Raw genomic sequence first — 24,675 nt, 5'->3', positions numbered from 1 at the left:
TGTTTTGGGATTTTATAGACGTAATCGCATACGTCTTAATGACAGTGAAATCAACTATTCAGTTAAAAAAGTGTTTTGAAGTAGATTTTAGGCATTCTCTAAAATTGCAATTGTTAGAAGAAACTGTCTGCAATCATATGACCCGAATATTTTTCGTCAAACACTAACTAGTGCGTTAAGGGCATCAAGACTCAGTTTCACTTTCGTAAAAGAAATTTGGTTATCTCTTTTTTTATTATATTAGACCCAAATATTAAACTCTTTCAGCATAGTAGTCACAAAGAATATTTACACATTGACAGAGATGGTCTCACGAATTTTAGCATGAAATGTCCTTTAACTCAAGACATGTTTAGACATGGAATTTTCTGAAATTCCACAGGGAATACTTAATACTAACTATCCCGTGGAATATAGGTCACATACATGTACATACAATAATGATTAGATACGTATTTGGTAGTGTCAACTATAGAAATACGTTGCACATTCATTCAGATGTTAGTGTCCTTAGTAATAGGCTAATAGGCTATGGTTTCGAAATGAAGGACCACATATTTAAATTACAGCTTACATATCTTTGGGACAGCACAGTGTATGATCAGTTACATTTTTGGCACAGCAGTCAACTGAGACAGCTCGATGTGATAACACGGATACCTGCTGGAATTAACAAACAATAGGGCTATGTTCTGCCATTTTACGGCTGCCCCCAAGATTCATAGTGGTAGTAGGTCACTAAGTTTTATTTTCAATCAACTTCTTGTTGGATGATTAAGGAACTGATTAACCTATCCTTGAACAATGTTTATTTGTATCATCTGTAGGGTGAAGGTGGTAATGATGGACGGCCTGGCGAACCAGGAAAACCAGGCGACATAGGAGAGGCAGTAAGTATGATCAACATAATTGAAGATTGAACACGTATTACAATTTTAAACATGTCGAGTTCGAAGTCATACTTTTCTAGGTCTCGATATGCTTACTTTACATGGTGAACCTTTCAATCAGTTGAATATCTATTTCCTATCGGCTCATTTGTTAATTATATTTATCACCAACGCCATGTTTTCAAGTTTAAGTATTCTGTTGTTAGCGATCATCAAAGTAATACTTCAATTCATTCAGAGAGACAACGTCATATTCATCTTTTAATCCGTTACAGATTATTGGTCCTGTCGGTCCGAAAGGTGACACTGGTGAACCTGGTCTTCGTGGTTTGGAGGTATGGTATATACTATTGAACACTAAAAAGGATTTCAGCATATCACAAAATCTGAACAAAATGGGAAAAAAACGACATTGACTTCAAGCAAAATATTTTCTTTTTTTCAAATATATTCACATTTGCTGAAGACATTTAACATTTCTCTATGCATATTGTTAGTCTCTTAATTGAACGAAATTATTCTAAAACTTTGAAATCTAATTCATACCAAGGTATGCTCCAAGGTAATGTAGACGGATAGTGGAAATAGATTTTTCTGAATATGAAAGAAATGAAATAAAATATCAATATATGTTTACAGGGCAGACGAGGGAGAGCGGGACCCCGTGGAGCTCCCGGTGAAACCCCACAGAAGGTATGGTAAAGCTGCACACTCAACTTACTAGTACGCTTATAAAACTAACTTGCTTATTCTCTTATTATATGCTGATATACGCAAACTGTATTAACTAATAAATTATTTTCAGTTAAACGATCTATTTGGACGATCTATATATATATATTTCCTTATGCGCCTGCTTTTTTGAGCGTCCACAGTGCTTATAGCTTTAACCCTAACGTTATAAACCAGCTGCTATCTGCTTTTTTGCTAGTAATAAGCTATTTTCCTAATCATGAATTCACGCATGTGACGCCGTATTCTTACAGTATAGGCGCTGCCTTTAAACCATGCTATATATTAAACTTTGTATCCATAAGCATGTCTAACGTTTCTTTTTCAGACAAACAGAATGCTTTCTGTTCGCTATATTAACAAAACACTTCATGAGGTCATTTTATTTTATGATCATATATTCACACATCCACCTATTCAATCATGCAATACTAACATTTTACTACCCATTTTTTCATTGAATAAATTGTCGCTGCTTTAAAAGTATATTATTCCTTCTGCATTTATTCATGATATATCATTATATGCATGGAATGGAACGTTTGTGTCATGTTTCTTATCAGCTAACATATAATTTTTTTCAGTCACAAAATTGTGGATCTACAATCAAACTTGATGTAAAACTCAATTTTAAATTTGGATTTTATCCCCCCCCCCCCCCTTCCAATATTAAATAAAAACTGGAAAAGGAATGATCAATTAATAAGGTTCTAAATAAATAAAAAATATTCTTGCTTTTCTATTAATCCATATACATTTTCATATATGTATATTAACTGTTTCCCACGACTTAATTTAATATGAAAGTATATGTTACAAGGGAGGTAACTCCTGTGTGCATATTTGATGATGGTGATGAAAAAAACATAAAATTGAAATTTGTTCTCTATCTGCCATTTTGAATTTTGATCATATGGAATAGAAGCATATTTTAGTGGCATAAACCTTAACTAATTAAATTTTTTCATTACTTTGCCAGGGAAATAAAGGTGAAGTAGGTACTACTGGAGAAAAGGGAGAGAGAGGTGCAAGAGTAAGTTACACACTTATTTCATTATCAAATTAGATACCACGATCATGGGGATTTTTTTATCTTCAACCCAATTAGCAAATTTGAGCTAAAATGTTCGTAGGTTAATGCATAGAACCTAACGTCCTACTTTACTAAATGGGTGACAAGTTCATCTCGAACGTATTTTTGATATGATATGATTAAATTATTTCAGGGGTTTACTGGTGGAGAAGGTCCTCCTGGTCCCCCTGGTTTGCCTGGAAGACCAGTAAGTAATTTTCAGTTTGTATTTAGAAAGTAAAAATGTTTTGGGATCATACAACGATGTGCCGATCAACTCCTTTGAAATAATTGAAACAGAAAAATGATAATCGAGGCAAATCATTAAAATGCACATCTTTAAATGGCAAATTTTTTAATGGCGTTATTTTGATACTATTTTAGGGTATTCCGGGAGAAACTGTTACCTCAAATAGGATAGAGCCACTTCCGGTAAGTACAAGACACAATTAATTAAATAAACTAATAAAATAATATATTTATGTCGTACACATGTTTTTCGGGTATTAAATCCTTCGTCTGCTTTGGATGAGTTTTGAAATAGGATATTTGATTTCAATGTGTTTTCTTTTATATGGTATTTCACTTTCTTTTTTTGTCAACTTAAACTTCATATTTTCTTCGGTATGCATATAATTTACCATAACATCTGTTGCAGATTGGTCCACAAGGTTCTGAAGGTCCAGAGGGTCCGCCAGGCAAAACAGGTCCCAAGGTAAGATGAGGCGTGACCTGAAATCACGAGCGTAGCGACTAGATTGCCTTAATCCTTGGCTACCAATAATAGAACCAATAACTAAGGTTGCAAGTGATATATAGTTCTTCCGGTATAAGTAAATGGCTTAATGCTTTATCCAAAAATATTCATATCGATGGGATGGAACTTCACCGTAATGTGACTATACCGAGGGAACCTTAAACAAATTACGATCCTTGGTCGTGTTGCACCATATATTTGACACATTTCACAGCATTATTATATCATATTGAAAAGAAATACGATTTTGTTGATTTGCGATATTCTATAAATCTGGCATAATATACATTGCGGACGTGAACTAATTCGACAATTAACACCTGAATATTTTGTTATTTAGGGCCAGAAAGGTGAAAGGGGTACATTAGGAAGGAAGGGACTGAAGGTAAGATATCTTGATGTACAGTGTCGTCAACGCATAAGGTTTTTTACAAATCGATTGCCACGCATATATTATGTAGATATAAGAACGTGAGTAATATCCATTGCCATGGTTGGCATAATTTTACAACACGACCTACACAACAGACAAACAAATAGTGTTTATTATAATTTGTAAAAGCTTAGGAAAGGAATTACGAAACGAAAATTAATCTAAGTAATGGAATGTTAGATCCTTTAAATGAACAAAAATACACTTAATAGATGTTAACATCTTTTTTTTTTTTTTTTTTTTGGTTTTTGCTTTGATGAATTTCTGCAATTTTACAGGGTGACAAGGGTGAAACTGGAGGACAAGGTCTTTCTGGTTCCGATGGTATACAGGTGAGTGTTTTTATTTTTTGGATTTTGGACGATGCTTCCAGCTATTTTGAGCATATCCGTTACCACCTTCGAACAATTAACGAAACAAATAAAGAGTCACCAAGATGCAATTTCAAATGTGCCAAAATGATGTGGAAATGTTACGTGTTTGACATGCTCCCGTCATTTCATCTTATTTTCACTGTCTATATCTTAATCGCGATTGGGGCTCTGGTATATTTTTCAGGGGCCAGAAGGTGAAGCTGGACGAACTGGTTCTAAAGGAGACAAAGGATCTCGCGTAAGTGCTGCTTGTGCTTCGTTAATGAAACTAGTTTAACATTTTGTGCAGTGTTAATGAATTTCTGTTTCATGTACATCACTCTGAACCTTCATCTTATTCACTCAGCAACCCAGCGAGGTAGCGATAAAGCGTTCAAACCAAACTGCATCAGTAATATTCACCTTTTGTATTACAACCAAATCTAGTGGAATTTAAGCAGAAAATTCCTGAACAAAGTGAGCTTTTATGAGTTGATAAAGACGTAGGGTTTCACAAAATGGCAATTATTCGCTGAAAGCAATCAGCTTTTATCTTACACCTATTCATCTTCCTTTATCACATTTGTCCCTAATCTCAAAGATTTTGTTATAGGGTCAAGATGGACGGCGAGGTCAGCGCGGCGCACCGGGTAGCCAAGGTCCGACGGTAAGTGGCGTTGGAAACATTTTCAGGCTGCAATATATTTACACTAGACTTTCATCAAAAGCGGGTGGAGGATGAAATGTGCTTTCCAGATGGTGGCTCAGATATTCTTAAATGCCGTCGATTTTTGAACATTATTTTGACAATTTTGCAAGATGCTTAGCTGAGAAGGTTTCATTGTCCACACATAGCAGGGTCGAAAAAAGATTCAGATGCTCTCCGGCTGCATTGCAGATCGATCTTAATCATAAATACTGATTTAATGTAGTGCTCTATCATTTAATAACATATAATATAACATTATTTAGGGACGAACTGGAGATCCTGGTAAAACTGGAAGTAAAGGAGATTCTGGTGCAAGGGTAGGTTTAGTCAAAATATAGCGAGAATAAATGCTTTTATAATCAGTTGCCAAAAGCAGTTACTTAGCTTAGATAAATGCTTTTATAACCACTTATCTCTCCGGTTTTATAGTGCTGATTTTTATATCCAGCTTCTTGCTTTTGGTGGCTTTTATTGCCCTTTTGATGAATTCTAAAATGCTAATGACCCCTTTCTATTCTGTATATCTGATTAGTTCATTAAATTTATTTTGAACCAATTAAACTAATTATTGTTCTTTCAAAATTCTTTAAAGTTTTCAGTAAAAATACTTCGGAATTAACATAAATGAGTATACGACTGTCAACAAATTTCAGAGTAATCAAAATATATAGATATCAAGATATATGATTAATATGAATTGTTGAAGTTTAAAGACATTATTATGGATCTAAAATAACTATGCAGTTGTTTTTTGCTCATGATATTTGCCAAACGAAAAATTCTCAGCTATTATTCAAATTTTAATTGCTTTCTAGGCTTCCCTTTGCTTTGGCGATCATTTTATGTGCATGCAAGTTTATTATTTATTTTTCTAGCATTAACAATTTATTTAATTTTGTCCTATCTTGTCTAATGTACGAATATAATTTGTCTGTTGCAATTACTATTATTTGGATTTTGTGCTTTGTATGTAAGTAAAAAATACCTTTGGTTCGATAAATCCTGAGCGCTATGTTACTCTGTATTCCATGTAAGTAAAAATTACCTTTGTTCCAAGAGGTCATTTTCCAACTCCAGATCTAGAAAGGGTTAAATTTGAGCCCAACAGTTAGAGAGCGTTGCTCGATTTGCAATTTCCTTTCGGAACGTCTGAATCAATACCAAATTCGTTCCAAAGAGAAATCGTTGGTCATAATCGTGTTGTGCTTAAGAATGAAAGGCCTATTTAACTGGCATACATAGGATCTGCCCGAGGTCTGTCATCTCTGTATCTATTTTGGAAAATTTACATTATGAACACTTAAAATATTTGTTTGGTAGGCTCATTGAAGTTGGTAAAAGTCAAATTTGAAAGTAACATTTGTCTCCCTTGATATTTTTCAGGGCCCACCTGGACCGCCTGGTAATCCTGGATTAGGATCAGCGAAGGGACAACTGGTATGGGGTGAATTCATACAACAGTTCCAAGTACTACTCCAATTGATTTTTATGCATGAATCGCACAAAATAACTCACCCCAGCACATTATTAGTTTTTAGTGTCCCCAAACCACACAAATCCTTTAATACTTGACCATTTACCAAACGTTCACGCCTAGCTTGGGTCGGTAATTATTATTATTATTATTATTATTATTATTATTATTATTATTATTATATCATGACTAAAACAGCGCCAGGGTCCAATTTGATTATATGGTTTTCTGTATTATTATAGTACTGTATATTTTTTAGATGTGCTTTTCTGTTTTCTGGGTAGAACATTTCTAGCGCCAAAAATTAGGTATTTCGAATTTATTTTAGATTAGATTCTTACTAATTACTGCGGAATGGCTATTGAATGTCCCGTAGAGCAAATCTCTCAAAATTGTTTCCAAAATGTTCCACTTTCCTCTGATAGATTTAGCGAACGCTCGGTCTTTTGTTTTACAGATTTTTCATTGTGAACATATCAAGCACGAAAATCATGGGAGTAGTACTTGATTTTATATCATGGCGGATGTGTTCTACAGCGCATGCGCGGACGAAAGAGATTCCCGATTGAGGGATATTTTGATAGAATTTACGGAAATGGTCAATAAAGTTTGTACCCATTACTGTAAATTTTGTCAAACGATCCGTGCTCAAGGAGGACACGTCTCTTAAAAGGCGCACTTCGCTCTAAGACCTTCCCCGTATATGATACATTTTATTCTGTCATCATTTTGATATAATCATTTCAATATAAACATTACAGAATCATTACAAATAGCCATTTATTTATGTTAAACGGTAGCTTTAAGGTGAGTGTTGGAATGCTTTAAAGTATTGCTGTAACAAGCTGTCGAAGGGATAAATTACATTTGAGCTCTTTTAGCTAATTGAGGAAAGTTCCCACAAATCCACATTAATGTACAATTTATTCGTAGTCCCCGAAATGTCCCAAATTTTCCTGTCATTCGCATGAAAAATCAACTTCAAATCTATACTAGATTCTCAAGTTACCTCCCTTTCATCCACGCTTTCATTTCAGTTATAGAACCATTACCTATATCACGTAATCATAGAGCATCATTGTGTTTAGTTACTAGACAGCACATTGAATCTTGTGTACATGTGTATGTGTACCTGCATTATGTGCTTGTCACATAGTTGATGTGCTTATCACACTTTTTCATATAGGCACATTACAGATTTTCGCTATCTAGTAGCCTCTTTTTTGAACAGTCATTTCATCTGATTTGCTTTTTGATAATTCGCCGGCGCTTGTTTCATGTGCTTTACAAACTTTTTGTTTGTGATTATCAGTTCCCTTTTATGCAAAAAATAATGATCATTATTAGAATTAATGAGTTCGTAACAAGCACCACGTACTAACATTATAATCTTCACAAATTGGAGCAAGAAGATAAAAGCATAGTCAATAAGATGTTGGTTTTCATTGTAGGGTCCTCCTGGACTACCAGGACCTCGTGGTCCACCTGGCGTTAAAGGGGACAAGGTAAGAAATCCTGATCTATCTTTTCTAACCAATCGATTTACATTGTACGGCAATTTATTTGCCCATTTTTCATTTCATTTCGTTATATTGCACTTTCCTATATGTCGCATTTATTAGAATTTTTGACATGGCAGTGTACATGTTCTGCACGCCATGGAACAATCTTTAATCGAACATCACTTTTCTTGTAGGGTCTAGCTGGTTTAGCAGGAACTCCTGGTAATAATGGTGCTCCAGGACGTCCGGTATGTATCCCAATACTTGGTATTGCAGTACGAGCACATGAGATCTATCTGTACATGGTTGAACTACATTTTACTTTTGTAGTGACCTTTACTATATGATGTCGGATAAAAACTGTGGTTTATACTTTTAATGATGTTCATGTCTTGATTTTATTTTAGGGTATACCTGGTCCTGCTGGAGAGATTGGGGCAACTGGTGAACCGGTGAGTAATTTTTTACTTTGAATAATTGTATACATTTAGACAAAACTCACTTAATATTGGATACCATTGACCAACACATTGTTTCAGTCAAGAAAGAGCAGCGTTATTATGATGTTTGTCACAAGGAGTGCAAAATCAACACTGAAGGAAGATTGCGTTGCATCCCTTAAAGAGAAAGTTATAAGAACACATCAACAGCAGCTTATTGTTCCCATCCGAACTTATATAAAATCCTTAATATGCCCTTCCCTTGACAATGTGCGTACATGGGAAATATCTCAACGGCTTACATATGATCACTATTTGTCACATGGTAATAAAAGCGTGTATATTATGTTAATTCGGTTGAGCAACCGAGATGTTCTTGAAGCCAAAAGTACGGAGCTTTACTACCTATCTTTCTGCACCTGATTGGGCTAATGAAGACTGGCAACGCTTATATGTAACTGATAAGTATAAAAGGATTGTATTTCATTTTAGGGACAAAATGGTGAACGTGGTAAAATTGGACCTCGAGGTGACCCTGGTTTACCCGTAAGTAAACCTTTGGTATTCATTTTATTTCGTGTTATGTTCACTTTACAGTCAGATTGAAAAAATATACGTGGTCTTTGCGTTCCAATTACAGTCGGGGAGAAGGTTCAGAATTCGTCTTAACTGCTCCAAAGAAGCCACAAAAGTACATTTTTATGATTGCGTTTCGATATGATTATGGTAAAACACATTTTGGAAACGCTGAGGATACGACGGTGAAACATTTCAACGTTATGGTTCTGCAAAATTTGGATGCAAATTTTAACTTCAAACACAAAAGAAAGTCCTTGTATACTTATATGGGAAGCAGTTGGTTGTAAATAACGAGAATATCGAGTTGTGAACGCAACGGTGAGATGTGATAAACGTCGCACAACATTACTAAAGTAACATGGTTGAACTAATTTTCCACATGGAACGTTATATTTGCATGTAAATCTACTGCATTTCAGAATGAAACTTTAACCTTGTTATGAATGCAGATTAACCCCTTTTCAACAAGCTTTTCGTCTCAAATTACGTTATAATGCATTGACAAGAAAAAACCACAAAGAAAAACATTAAAAAAGAAATAAGTGTCAATTTCAGAAAACAGAAACTTTTAAGTGTTTCCATATGAATACTATTTTGTTGGATGTGGTTGATTGAAATGAACATTATGTTAGTTTTACAAGCTGTCATAATCTGCTATTATCATTATGTTTCTGGTGGGAGGGTTTTCCAAACAACCAACCCGGTGTTGTCCCACGAAATAGATATGATAACCGAGAATACGAAATTATTATCAGTGTAAAATTCAGACATGAAATGTCTATCATGATGAAAAAAAAATATGTAAACCGTATTGATAAGGCGATGATTTTGTTTCTCGCTGTGTAGGTAAAATCATACTTTTATAGATTTCTCGATGTTAAAATTCTGACTTCATTCTGCCTCCGGATCACTGGTTGATATTGGTTTGGTAAGTTGTAAAACAAACCCGCCTTTATTTTCCGATGTAATATATCATAGAAACATGACGTCAGTTTACTTTTTTACTCTATTTTATACTCATTATGGTTTACTTTTCGACTTCTAATAGTACTTAGAGCCATTAGTATCGTCATAACATAAACCAGTGACAATTTCATATCCAGAGCAAGTTTTTTTTTGGCCGTATTTCTATTAAGTTTATGGCCCGATTGAAACATTTTACGTCATTTTTGCGGGGTTAGAATGCATACATAATTTAAATTTTGAATTGAGATATTTTCAAAAAGTACAAGGTATGGAAGAGCTGAGGAGTAATTGAGCATGGCTTTCTTTTATCATAATTCTTTAGAAATTTCTATTCAGAAATAATGACGAAAAAATATATTTGAATGATACAATTTAAACCCTTTCCCTAATAGGTACGGAAATTTAACGTAATGAAGAGTAGAGATCTAATGTCAAATTTGGTACGAAAATACAATTTGGTCGAAAAGTTAGCGAAGAATGAAAGTGAATTGAATCAAAAAGGTTTTTTTCATGAAAACATGAGACGTGAATATCAAATGGGTACAAAATGTAATTTTGTCAATTTTTCGTCAAGAAGAATCCAAATTATCTATACGTATAAAACTGAAGAAACGAATGGAAGAAGTGCTCTTATGGAAACAGGTGCACGCGAAATATTGTATCGACAAAATAACTGTCCGAATCTCTTTTTATTTGATGTATCTACTTCTGATTTTTTTCTGTTTGTAGGGAACAGCTGGAATTGCTGGTTCGCCAGGGCTACCAGGACAAAATGGCGTCAAGGTAATGTCAGAAATCTCTCATCTTATCTTAGCATTTTCACAGAAAGAACTGGTATTTTTTGTCCAGTGTTATCAACTTATGATAATAATGAAGGTTACATGCGGATAAAGGAAGAACTCAAGTAATTGGATCTATGCAAAGTAATATGCATTATGGTTTGGGATTTAGTAGGCATAGGCACTCATTAGATAACTATCAAGTGCATTAGTCTAGACTCTAAAATGCATTCACTTGAATAGGTAAAATTTCCTCATTATTTCAGTCTACCAGTGAATTAAAATCAAAATTAGGTGAATTTTAAAAGGATCCCAAATCAGCTGTGAGACCGGATCCCCACACACCTATGCTCTTATGAATGTTTTTGTCTTTTGTTTATATGAAAAAAGATACAAATATGGTTTATCTGGCTGTCATTTTGGTCATTGAATTTATTTTGATAAAAAAAAAATCGCGAACTGCTAACATATATTATTTTATAATTTCACGTTAGCTTTAATAACCAGCGTTTTATTTACAAATTGCATCCTAAGATTTTCTTAAATCTACGCCCCGTGATCAATTTTGTCTAATTGGAATATCTCTGTATGTTATATAGATCTTGAAGTATATATATGTCACATATTTCTGTTCATAACATCTAACTTTAAAAATTATTTTAAAAATATTCCACATCTCTGGCGTTAAGAACATGATAATAAAAAAAAACTTTTTAAAAGGCGGGGTTTATGTGAATTTAATGATGCGTTTATAGCATTCGAAGTTTTGCTGACGAAAGTTTCTTACAATAAGAACTCGGTGTACCATTAAGAAAAGTTGAGTTTTAAATCTGACTAGAAAATCATAAATATTATTTAATTTACGAAAAAAAACGTGTTAGTGGTTTTTCTTTTACAAATTGGGACACGTTTTAAGTGTTTTGTTTTCATAAAAAGGTGTTTATAAAGTGGACAAATTTGAGTGATTCAAAAATTTTGGAATTTAAGCCCCGAATAATAAATGACAAAGGAAGCGTTGATAAAAATACTGGGACTAATTAAAATTCCGTTCACCATCAGGCGATTACAGGAATTTAATTAATTGATGAAGTGATAAATATGATATTCCTGATTTTGAACATGATATTTCAATATTTATGATCGTGCAGTTGGTTTTGATTGAATTAGACATATGGTAAATAAACCGAACTTGTAGATAGATATATGGTATTTACATGTATAAACATCTGTAAATAGGAACGTATATTAGGGAGAAAACGTCTGAAAATCAGTTCCATATCGAATACAGTTATCCTGAAAACATGAAATTGTTTTATTGGAGTATGTACCACGTGCTTCTTTCTCTCTAGATAGTTGATTTTGTCTTCATAATTAGCATCAATTTTGTGTAATATGTTCTACTTATTTTGCTTCATATAACTGTTATATATCGCGTGCAGTTTCAAAACAACACTATAAAGTCAGTGAAGAACTTTTTCTCAGACCTGTTTCATTGAGAGAAAAAGGGAAATTGGCGGAGGATTTTCTTTGATCACGAAAGATCATGAATAACAGAATGATCGATCAAGCCGGATAAACCATGATTTCTAGCTCCTATATGAAATCATTCCTTGTTATATTATTAAGTGCAATCTGTGATATATGTATAGCTCAATATGATTATCATGTTCAATATGTTTATTGGAAGGGTGAAACCGGTGATAGAGGTGTTCCAGGAACCCCAGGACCTCCAGGAAATGACGGACGAGTGGTAAGTAACCCTTTTCTTTTAAAAACATTAGCAATTGACCCTTTGAACTGCAATAAATCATAGACATTAGCTAGCAAATGAAATCAAGGGAACGCATGGGTGTAAGGAAGTAAGTCGTACACATGTTTGTGCCACAATGAATTTGTTTATTTCTCTGCAGCTCTTAGATACAATATCTTAGTGTTTAAATGGCTATGTTTTGGTAGTAACTACGTGACCTACTGTCAGTGACAAAACCCCGACTGTTTTCTCATCAAGATAACAATAATTTTATCGCTTCGTTTGATGTTTGAACCGAAGATCTTCGTGTATATGTAGCTAAAAGTCAGTGTTGTTTTCTTACCGTTTGTAAAACACATTTATTTGACGATCTGATGTTCTCTCCTACGCCACGTGGAATTTACGATAACCAACTACCGGCATAGACCATAATTCATTGCAGCAGCCAACTGTTACTGGCTAATCTTGTATATGACATCACAGAAAAATACTTGTTCACACCAAATGAAATTTGAAACATATGAGAATGTCATTTTGAAATTTTTTTATGTCTTCAAGTCATTTAAACATTTGGAGTATATATTTACTGATGACCTTGAAAAATAATGAAGAGCGTTAGAAATTTGTAAGGGAGTTAATTATTGTCGTATATATTTCGAAACGAAGGATTATTTCGAAGTTACCATCAGTGATTCTTGGTATCTGTTGAGATTCAAGAGGTGCTCTTAATCTAAAATGTTTTTGACTAACTTACGGAAAGAAATTTTATTTGATCTTGAAATTTCGACACATAATTCCGGCCATGTTTTATTGATGTTATGATAACGACATTAATAATGTATCTTGAACCATTCCGAAGACAGATTGGTAAAGCGACGGCAATATACGATCAAGTGGGCGTTTTAACTGTAGCATTTGGCCTGTTAATGAATTCATCAAAAGATTTATTTGTAATTTATAATTTTTCCTATCGCTTCGTTTATCTTGATTTATTAAGATATGTACTGTCTGACCAACAGATTTTGATTACGTTTATTTTGAACATCTTAATAATCATAGATTACCCTGATAAGATATAGTTTAAGGAACTGTTTCAGTTCGGATTTGAAACATGGGAACCAAACAAAATGCGTCAAGTACCTCTTCCTCTCGTCCCCACTATTATTGTCTTGGCAGAACAAAGGCGAAAAATATTTGGGCTAAACATTGGTAGTCGCAAGTCCTAAGACATGAACGATATTCCCATTCAAAAGTTTTGAGCACCTCTACCCATGTTTTGAAACATAATTCATGTATTAACCGTAAGCTAATTATAAAGACTTAAACAGCCTTTTGTCTGGAGACTTAAACTTGAGCCAGTATAGTTTACAACTAAAAGATACATCTCAGGCAAAATGTATTTATGTTCAGTGTGGTCGACAATATTTAGAACAGTGGGAAATTTAAGTATGATCATCAACAAAGAGATAACACTTAATGTACAACCCTGCATGACTCCTTCGTTGTCGATTTGATAGTATTCTGTTGCATACACCGCCTGATATAAATAAATATAAAGGACAGATAACAAATGACACTGCTATTTTCCTTTTGTAAACATGTTTAACGACACCCAACTTTGTTTCAAATTCTCACAATATATCATTGATAATACCATTATGTAATCGTCAATTTCACTATATAACGCGTTATGCTGTATCACATAAAACGGAAAATTGTAAAACCTAGGCATATTAATTAGTGCTGGCACGATATATCGGTGAATAGATGTATCGCGATACGACATGCGACGATACGCATATCGTATCGCGACGTCGTGTATCGATACTTTTTATAAGTTGGTTTAGGTAATAACAATTTTTTTTTCACTGAAATTGTAAGAAACTTTTTATAAGACAGTGGACGCTAAGCACTTCTATCAACCATATTACCAAATATCACAGTTATAAAGTTATGAATTAATATACATAGAAACTTAAAGATAAAATGCTAATTTTTATCCCTTTAACTCACATCTCACCCTTGTAACATGAAACGTATCGTATCGTGACATGATTGACGATACCCAGCACTGATATTAATGTTGCGCAAGCCATTTTAACATTAAATTAGGTCTAATAGTGATTTACTAGAAATAACCAAAACAAAACATATATTCAAATGAATTCATGCACATTCTCACAGTTAAAGTTATTCATTTTGTTCACAAGTGATACCTCCCCTGGTCTTAATTAAACCAATTTGTGGCAAGACACCCTCGATATTTTACAAGCTGTGCTCTAATTAATATTTCTGTATGTCTTGTATTTCCGGCAAATATTTTAACACAACATTCGCTATCAAAATTACCAGACATTTGACAAATCGTGCCATCTGTATGCAATTTCCTCACTTCTGTAATTTCAAATAATTTTGATGTCGTATTATTCGAATAGCTTCACCCTCTTTACACTGAAAGATGCTAATGCAAGACTTGATGGATCAAATCAATTGCTTGCTATATACTACATAGTTTTTTGATATGTTGGAACAGCTATTTGAAAAAACATGTTTAAAAAAATTGTTTTTTCGTCATTTTATATCTTTCAAGGCCAATGTTGTTTAGATAGTTTGTATCGAAGAGGTATTTGCATAACTCATCTTGTTCACTCTTTGAAAATATGCCGCCCTACTATTAAACTGTCGGCAACATACGACTGTATCATATCGACTTTCATAAGTAGGTTCGCCATCCGTTGGACCAATCGTATTTAAGTCTCAGAAATGGGATTGTTTTTTTAGCAATCGTGTTGTTAGCTCAAATCCATGTGTGTCCAGAATTATTCGCGGTTGAAAGTTAAAATGACGACTCTTAGTATGAGGTTTTTGTGAAGAAATTATGCGATATATGTACATTTCTAGTACTTCTGAAAACTATTTACATATATTCAAGACCCAAATCAAACCCCGAAAAGGGCCAAACTCTCCCTTTAAGAAACACAATGGCATTGCCCCATCCTGTAATCTAACAGTCACCAAACTAAAAATCTGAATAAAGGAAACAAGTGCTTTAATTATCAAACACCTTAAGTACCAATAAGTTTGGTATAATTACTAGCACCCGGTTAAAATACAACAAGGTTACTTATTGAAATACAAGCCTTCTGTTTGATCTTAACCAAGCTTATCATGTCATATCTAGATCATTTTAACTTACATGGGTCAGGTCATGGCTATAGATGGGCTAACTTGACCTCGAGTATATTGAAATAGCAGGCTGCCGTGTTTCTAGGCAGAGTTTAGTAAATTCGCAGGGTTAACTTTCAATAACACTCTCAATGTACCTGAAAGGAAACACGCATTATGCATTAGAAGGCATGTGGTCTCCTTTTTGAAATTCCAGCTACATGCACCACTTTTCAAGAAAAAAATGAAATGAATGGAGATTTACGTCCTACTTTTCCTAATTTTGCCAGGACAGCGGCATTAGCCTGCTCTTTATTCGATTTCCAACTGTCGATCGATCTTTAACTGCCACTTTTCAAAAAAGCAAATATTACTGGGTAAAGAATTAAAGGTCTGCAAATTAAGGAAAAACTTTGTAGTGACTTTAGAAGGATAATGATAATGAAACTCAGATTATCGCCGCATTCATGTATAAAAGACGTTTGTTCGCCATTTTCGGCGGTTGATTTGGGACTGTCTATTTCTATAAATGTCTTTTCTATTATGGCGAAATCTCAAGAAAAGACGAATCGTCCTATTATCTTTCAAACGTGGATAATCTTGGACACACAAGGATGTGCAGGCTCAAATTTTGACGGTGAGTTGTGAACACTTAATTTAATTCGCCTATTGAAAAAATTCTCGTTTCTGAGACTAAGATACGATTGGTCAAGCGGATGCTGAATATATCCGTTTAAATAAACAGAACATAACGTCAGGTGTTCATTCTGAAAAGGGATACGTTTAATTAAACTTAAGTTTTATCACAGTTAAAGCAAATATTTAGACGAATGTGTATCTGTAGTTAAGACGACCTAGTTTAGATTTCATATAATAGCAAACAGTTACACTGAAAGTTCTTACTAATGAAAGGAATTTGTTAATAATTGGGTTCCTGGAGAGACACTGGTAACAGATAGTACTACTACCATATCATATTACAAACACGACTGGAAAACTTTTATGTTGAATTCAAAAGTTTATACTTAGTTACATGGTAAACGTCTATGGTTTTAATTCCGTGTTAACACCATACATGCTTAAGAAATTTCATGGAAATTCACAGTAAAAATTGCACAGAGTATTCAGAAGTATTGGAGTTTCGAATTTCTAAAAGACAAAAGACAATTTTTTAGGCAAGCCTTGAAAAGAAGTGCCTTATCTTTCCTCGGACACCTTTCTAAAAACACCCGACAATAGTCCAAGATGACCAGAATGTTTTTTTTATTCTGATGACAGTTTGTAACTTCGCACTCATCTAGTTCTTTGCGAGAGCATCATTTTGCAAAGACAGGTTCGCACTGACGGTGCAAGGAGCAAACATTTACACATGAAAAACTCTGTTTGCAATTTTGTAACAGATTTGTATGTCGATTGTGCTTTTGATTCATTAGTATTTGTTCTAATGGTGAATAAGTTTAAGTGTGGTAGAATGTGTAATAACCCAATTTATTACCAAACATGGTAAGTCCATTACGTATTTCGTTTATGCTGTAAGCTTAAATGAATTTGACAATAATTGCTTGGTAGCAGTAAATACTCTCTTACATGACAGCTCTGATGGTGAGAATTGTATCCGGTATTTTCTATCAAACATTAGAGCCTGTACAGTATGTACTAAATGGTATGAACAATTTTACCCATTGATACGAAGTGTAACACTGTATATTTGCTTATCAACCCCATATTCAATAGGGAATAGCCATTGTCTTTTTATTCAATAAGTATAATTGTTTATAGAACGGGATAGTGCCTGGCACATTCAAACACTACCAATAATCAGTGAAAAAGTAACTAATTACCACACAAATTAATGGTCATCATCCTTACTTTAAACCTTAACCATCACAAGAAAAAAATGAATGGAGTTTACGTCCTACTTTTCTTCACCATGTGAGCTAATAAAGACGGGCAACGCCATGCAGGGAAATTTTGCCAGGACAGTGGCATTAGCCTACTCTTTTTCGATTTCCAACTGTTGAGGGATCTTTAACGTGCACAGCCTGTAGCACACGACGTCTCGGTTTATTGTCCCATCCCAACGACTAGACGTTTTTTCCATGTCAGCCCCACTTACCTGCAGCACTGGGAGGAAACTGGATTGAAAATTCCGAATGTATTAGCTCGACCTATGCCGGGATTAAACCTTGGACCTTCAGGTTAGCGAGCAAGCGTCTAACTCATTGTGCCTCCGCGGCTCCCGAACCATCACAAGAGCTAAATGGGAAGACAGGAATGAACCTGTTGACGGACCAACAGAAAATACTACTAAAAGCAACATGCTTTAGCTCAAATTCAAATCAAATCTTGATGAATGAAACGTTTAACAGCGTCAAGGATAATAGTAAGTCGAAAAATCATCATTTGCGAATACGTACTAATTCAAGCATATCAACATAAGAAACTCAGACATATTTTTACTAACACTACGTTACTATGTTTATAAAAGGGGATGTAAAGAAAAGGATTTCTAAAAATTTGTTGCTTATTGGGGACACTGATAGCATCAATGTGCACCATTCCTATTTCCAATCAGACGTCTGTGGTCCCTGCAATTCCACTAAAACTAAGTGTTTGAAGACTTCACTAATTGGTGCACCATTCCTATTTCAAATCAGACGTCTGTGGTTCCTGCAATTCCACTAAAACTAAGTGACTAAGAAGACTTCACTAATTGGAAAAGGCTTACATTTAGTAGAATTGCTAAAACCACAGAAAATCAATTTACATTTTTTCAAAAAGAGTCATCCAAAGCGGATGAAAACTTAAGCATACTTTGCAAAAACAAATGTTAGACCTACCGAAACGTTTTATGTGAGTACATAAAATAATACCGACGGTGCATCGGGTTTTTTTTTTCGAAATGAAACATATTTGCACTACGAAACTGAATGCATAGCCACTAAAAATATATGATTTATCAGATAATCAGCAACATTATAGTGTGTGTTCATTTTTATAATCGTTTACACCAAACATTTGAGAGGCGTGGAATTTATACAATGCTCGTAGGCAGAAGAATTTATATTTGAAAACATAGATGTCTGACAAAGATAAATTTTATAACAAGATATAAATAGGAGAAAAATTAAGACAAAACTTATCATCTGAATATTCGAGAATATTGCATATTGCCTTCTTTCTGGTATGTACAATGTGAACTTGCATTGCCAATACGCTTCTTAGAAAGTCAACTTTAGAGTCGTTGTGGTTTGACCACAAACGACAAATTCTAATATTTTGACGAAATAAATGAATGAAACAGATGAATTTGGAATGCATTCATTTTGATCAACGTTATGGCTTGATGACCAAGTGGTAATTGGACGCGATATAAATTGTATTTTCATATAGTTATTTGTGGTAGCATTTTCGTCAGACATTCACTTGTGATAAAGACACAGAATAACAATATTAGCCATAGAAACCACAAGGTTGTTTTGATTGTATAGCTAATATCAATATATCTAATTACCAACTTTCTATTTCAGGGACCACAAGGACCTATTGGACCACCTGGTATGCTGGGACCTGTTGGAATACCAGGTTCACCAGGACCTCCAGTAAGTATGTCTCTGTTATAAATTACAAAAAAAAAAATAACAATTAGTACAGTTGCCGAAATTTGATTGGATATTTCAATAAATTGGTTTTGTTGATGAAGGAAGGTAAAACGATCAACAGAATTACTCTTGTTAACATTGCATCGAATAAAAAAAATATAAATATGTCGAACCTGCTGCGAATACATTTAACCATGTAAAGATGAACGTGAATAACTTTAAAAACATGTTATTTTGAAATAGGATACTTCTTTAGTTCACAAAGGTTCCTGTCATCATGGTTTAGAATGGGGGAAAATTCCTTGTTGAGCTTGTGAATGAAATGCAACTAATGGTTTTCTCAGATTTGTTTCAATCATTTTCTGATGGAATTTCAAATTTGTTGAATCAGTAAAATTATCGAAATTCTTTTCTGTGAGTGTAAACGTATCATTTATGACGAAATTATAACAGTAAATAGACAATTTTTAACTCTAAAAACCTTAAAAGGACTGTCAGAAATGTAGTACACGTATAACATTCTGCAGCAAAAGCCTAACGACCTTATTCATAAAAACATTAACGGACCTAGGATTTCTACATGCAATCAATTCGAACTATTTACAAATAGTTTTAACAAAGCAAAGCCTGACAAACTGACAATTGTGATTAATCTTATCAGTCGCTGGATTCGTCCAAAGCGCCGTCTAAACCAGTTGCCTTCATTTGGTCCTGGTCGGCAACCATTATAGTAGATTATCGTTGCTAGTATTTCGTGTTATTTCTCGATAGGGAGGTTTCGAACATGTCTTCAGAAGGATGTTTTGCGTCACTAGTTGACCGGATAAACTTTGAGTATGAAAAAAGGTCTTTTTCTATATTGTTCTGTATTTTCTCATGGTGCACTATTGTACTGCCTTTATCACTAATTTTTTCGTACATTTCAGGGACCACCTGGCCCACCGGGAGAAAAAGGAATTACGGTTTGTATTATCTTTTACAAAACAGTATGATTTTATCAAATTCTGACCCTGAAAGTCTTTTGAAATCATTGAAACTGCTTTTCAGGAATTTTTGTTCCGCGCTGAATACTAATAGATATAACATTTAAGAAAGGGTGCAAATTTCATTATTATGTATGTGTTACTACACTGTAACAAATAGGTCAAGGTCTAACCGTCACTCCCTTAATAATCACCTTCAACCGCAACACTAGGTATCACGTTACGGTATCTGTGAAAAATTGTGCAATGGTTACTCAGTGCACAAAGTATTCTTGGCTTCAACTATATCGGTAACATGGATGACCGGGATTCGGGCATGATCAATGTATGACTGAAATAGTACCTTGGGATTGGTAACCTGGTCCATGTACGTAACCTGAAAGTCTAGGATGACCATATATGAGTTAGTACTTTTGGATCGGTAACCTGTATGTTCGGAATGATCCATGTATAATTTTGATGGTACTATCGTACATGGATGTCAAGGACGATCTAATGTATCACATTTGGATAGTAAATTAGGATCGATAACCAAGATTCCTTGGTCAAAAGCTGTGCACGTAAATATATATATGAGTAAGTTGGATACATGAAAAGCTTTAACGAATTGTTCTCGCTGTCCTGGCAATAATTTCTAAAGACTATTCATTACATTTCATTTTTCCAGGGTACTGTTTATCCGACGGGCAATGGACAGCGTGGACCACTTGGACCAGCCGTAAGTTCACTTTTTAAATAAAAAATCTGAATATGTAATTGTAAATGCTATCAGAAAGGAAAAGTTTACTGAAACAATCGCAAAGTCGCTGTTCTAAAGTCGCTGTTCTAAAAGGTTACAATCATACGGCACGGAATTATACGATAGAAATCACACATTGATGTTTTCACGTTTGTTTTCAGGGACCACACGGACCTTCTGGTGCACCGGGTATGGTAAGTATAATACCTATTGTATTATGAACAGAGGATGACCAGTTCAGCTCGTGTTTAGTCATAAGTTACAATGGACTCTTTTGAATTGTGTCACAACCAAGCCTGTATGAAAAATAATGTCAAAGATAACATATTGTGCTTGATATCTGGCGAATATCAAAATGAATCAAGACACTATGACCTGTTAAAGTATTAATATACTAATTTTCCCATTTGTATTTTAGCCTGGGGAGCGAGGTGCTCCGGGTGAAAGAGGACCTGCTGGAGGACAAGGTGTACCAGGAGTACCAGGGTTACCAGGGCCGCCAGGATTAACTGGGCCAAGAGGATTAAGAGGACAACCAGGAATGCCGGGTATGCCTGGATTACCGGTAAGCATTATATCATTGGCCTTTGATGCATAGGCATAGTAACCAGAAGTTTGGTTAATATGGTGGAATCGGCTTTTAGATTCATGATTAATATCAGTACAAGTAGGAATATCCATGTTTCAGGAACTTATTTGATAATAATTTTTTCAAATTTTAACAGTTCAATTTTCATTTTCTCTCACCATGAGTTTTATTTTCAATTCTTCATTACCACAAGCATATACAATTTCTAAAATATACCCTGTAAATTCGGGCGCACTTCATTTCAACAAATTGTCAAAGATGGGCAATTTCTTGTTGTTTTAGCAGCAACAAATGTCATCTAATATAAATCATACCTAATCCTTGTACACGTTACTCCTATCAGACTGAACTATTAGTTTAGAAAGATCTGAAAGAAATGACACAATTGTTGCTTGTGCTGTTCTTCACACAGTGCAACAGTTGTTGAACCACATTTGAACTATTTTAGGGCCGAAGTGTTTCTGAGAGTGAAATAAGAGAATTGTGTTATCAGATTTTAAGAGGTAAAAGTTATTTTTTTTTCGTTGACAATAAGTCAAGACGGGAGCAAATTGGCATACATCCGTACCACCAGTGGTTTAATCAAAGACTTCTACCACTAACATAGTGATCCAGAAAAAGTACCTGATTTTTACCTTGTGATGGTAAAAAGAAGCCCTACATGAAAATATAGTTTAGTTGTTGAGACTAAAAAAGAAACTAAAAACCGCGGCCCTTCACAATTCCCATTCACAATTCCTCAATTACACTTCTCGTTGTTTATACTCCTTCCCCGAAATCTAAAAGTAGGACATCAAACTCAGGTAGTCCATTATCTGATCATAAAAAAGAAATATATTAAAACAAACAACTGACCTATTTGAGCCTGCTACTGTATCTTGGCATAGTCTAGTTAGTAAAGGGAAGTAACACAACATTAGTATTAGTCGTGGTGCCATGTACAAGTACGTTATCGGACGGTATGATATGAAATCCGGATTTAACTTTTCAATCGAATAACACTCCTCTTAATTCTTATTTTCAGATCAAATTGAAGATTTGGTTGCTGATTTAAGAGGTCCACCAGGACCACAAGGTGTTGGTAAACCTGGCAGACCAGGAGCTCCCGGAGATCAAGGACTCGAAGGTTTCCATTTTTTCTTATCAATTAAGACAATAAAGAAAAGCCTGAATTTTCTTTAAGCTTTGACTGGTCAACAAGTACACCTGCACGATTACATTTTGTACGCAGATCGCCGGCTTCGGAAACTCTTTATGCTTCGCTCGCTTGTTGTTTTCGTGGAAGGTAGAGTTTGAACAGACATCTTCGGTTCTAGGCTTCTAAACATCAGTCACGACGTCCTAATACCTTAGGATCGGATCGGATGGGTGAAACTAACTTGTTCTGAGATATATTACCTTGGTGATGCTAATATTAAATATCAAGCTGGAAATGTAGTAGCTTTATAGGTCAAGAATGCGGTTAAGATGTTATTCTAAAAAATTTATTTAAGGTGAAAGAGGACCAGTTGGGCCACCAGGTGAAAGAGGTTTCATGGGATTACCAGGCTTACCAGGTCCACAAGGACCACCCGGATCACAAGGTGGGTCACTTAATTTGCAAAATGATTTAGTCTGAAATATCGTAGGATTATATGTGTCAACGGAAAACGAACACAATCAATGTCATACTAGATTTGGAGAACTATTAATATCCACAGGAATGTCAAAGCAATTTCTTTTGAACCAAATAAACATGAATTCCTGAAGTAAACCCAAATTACATTCATTCCATATATATTTTTTTTTTTCATATTTGCTGATTTATCAATTTTTGTCTATTAAAGGTATAAGAGGATCTAAAGGTGATAGAGGACCTACAGGGTATGGTATGGATGGTAAACCAGGACCACCAGGTGCTTCAGGTAAAGTAACATGGTTATTTCTAATTTTGAAAAGATAGAAGACATTACCACAAGTGATTGAAAGCATGGAATCTGCGTATGTATCGATTGTCCAACATTTAAATAATAAGAAAGAAATTGTTGAAAAAGACAAATGAAACACTGATCAATGATGATGTTAATTAAAAGAAATTGAGACTTTACCATTATGTATTTCAGGTCCAACTGGACCGCCCGGAGAGGGCATCATGGGTAGACCGGGTGAACGAGGACCACCCGGACAAAACGGAAACACCGGACATAGGGGTCAAAGAGGTCAACCTGGACCCCCAGGATATTGTGAATATTGTAATTACGCTAGTGCAGGAACGAACTATCTTCGTATGTCACGAAATAACAACAAGGGGCCTTAAAAACATCACAAACCTGTTAGTCAAATATTTAAATATTGTTTCAAAGTTGACCTGTAGCAACAATAGATTTTCCATTTTGTCCCATTTGATTAGTTCTGTTTACATTCATCTTAGACCTCTACTTTTAGTTTTCCTTTTTTGTAGTCCTATTCATCCACCTGTACGATTTTCAGTCATTTGTTTACATTTATGTTACTTATTTTTTTAGCTTAGATTAAATGACATAGAATCATCTCAGACACTTACTGGCCATTGTACGGAGAGGAAAACATTTTCAGATCATATTAGTAACACTCGTGTACAATGAGCAGTGGGCAGAATGAAGATGAAGTCACCCTTATCCGTTTCCTGCATGCTTCAAACTCGATTTCACCCCATTAACATACATTTAAAAGTCTACAGGCAACTTAGGTTTGGGGTAGTATTTAAGGCTCTTCATGGGTTTATTTCGTTGAACATAATGTCAAATACTCGTTGAGATTGGTCTATGCATCGCCAGAAACGAACCTTTGGAAATATCAATATCGTTTATGAAAATCGACACCGAAGCATTGATTGAAATTGTTGTGCACGTGTAGCCTATGGTGGAAAAGAAACCAAAAGTGTCGAAACCGGAAGTGTCATAGTGCCTTTAACGAATACGTACACAGGGATATCGGCATAATTATTTTAGACTTTTTTTGTGATGCCAATTTCAGATTCAATTTTACTGACCTCAAAAAACTGCCATTTTGAGGTTTGCTAATGTTTATATATTTTTTTTTATTTTGTCCAATGGAAAGTATCGGTCGATTGAGATGTTCAACGAGACGGGATATGACGTCATTGATTTATGTGTTCACTGATTTCTCTCATAATGTCCAAT

The 24,675-nt window shown here is 34.7% G+C and overlaps 2 protein-coding genes across 2 annotated transcripts; both read left to right on the top strand.

Annotated features, from left to right (window-relative positions):
• Positions 1–834: 834 nt before the first annotated feature.
• LOTGIDRAFT_216938 (hypothetical protein) lies at positions 835–8,127 on the top strand (the record flags this gene model as incomplete). The annotated part of the gene is made up of 15 exons (XM_009058720.1): positions 835–890; positions 1,166–1,225; positions 1,530–1,583; positions 2,602–2,655; positions 2,849–2,902; positions 3,079–3,126; positions 3,353–3,409; positions 3,792–3,836; positions 4,163–4,216; positions 4,443–4,496; positions 4,851–4,904; positions 5,210–5,263; positions 6,330–6,383; positions 7,872–7,925; positions 8,117–8,127. Coding segments are annotated over 15 exons (761 nt in total), but the record flags the coding sequence as incomplete, so codon positions are not given.
• Positions 7,872–23,810, top strand: LOTGIDRAFT_120866 (hypothetical protein; the record flags this gene model as incomplete). Its single annotated transcript, XM_009058719.1, has 10 exons — positions 7,872–7,925; positions 8,330–8,374; positions 10,637–10,684; positions 20,130–20,165; positions 21,344–21,490; positions 21,963–22,017; positions 22,539–22,640; positions 23,017–23,097; positions 23,350–23,418; positions 23,617–23,810. Coding segments are annotated over 10 exons (831 nt in total), but the record flags the coding sequence as incomplete, so codon positions are not given.
• Positions 23,811–24,675: the final 865 nt, after the last annotated feature.

This window comes from Lottia gigantea, assembly GCF_000327385.1.
Source record: "Lottia gigantea unplaced genomic scaffold LOTGIsca_35, whole genome shotgun sequence".
NCBI classification, from domain to species: domain Eukaryota; kingdom Metazoa; phylum Mollusca; class Gastropoda; family Lottiidae; genus Lottia; species Lottia gigantea.
This window is presented reverse-complemented; position numbering and strand designations above follow the sequence as displayed.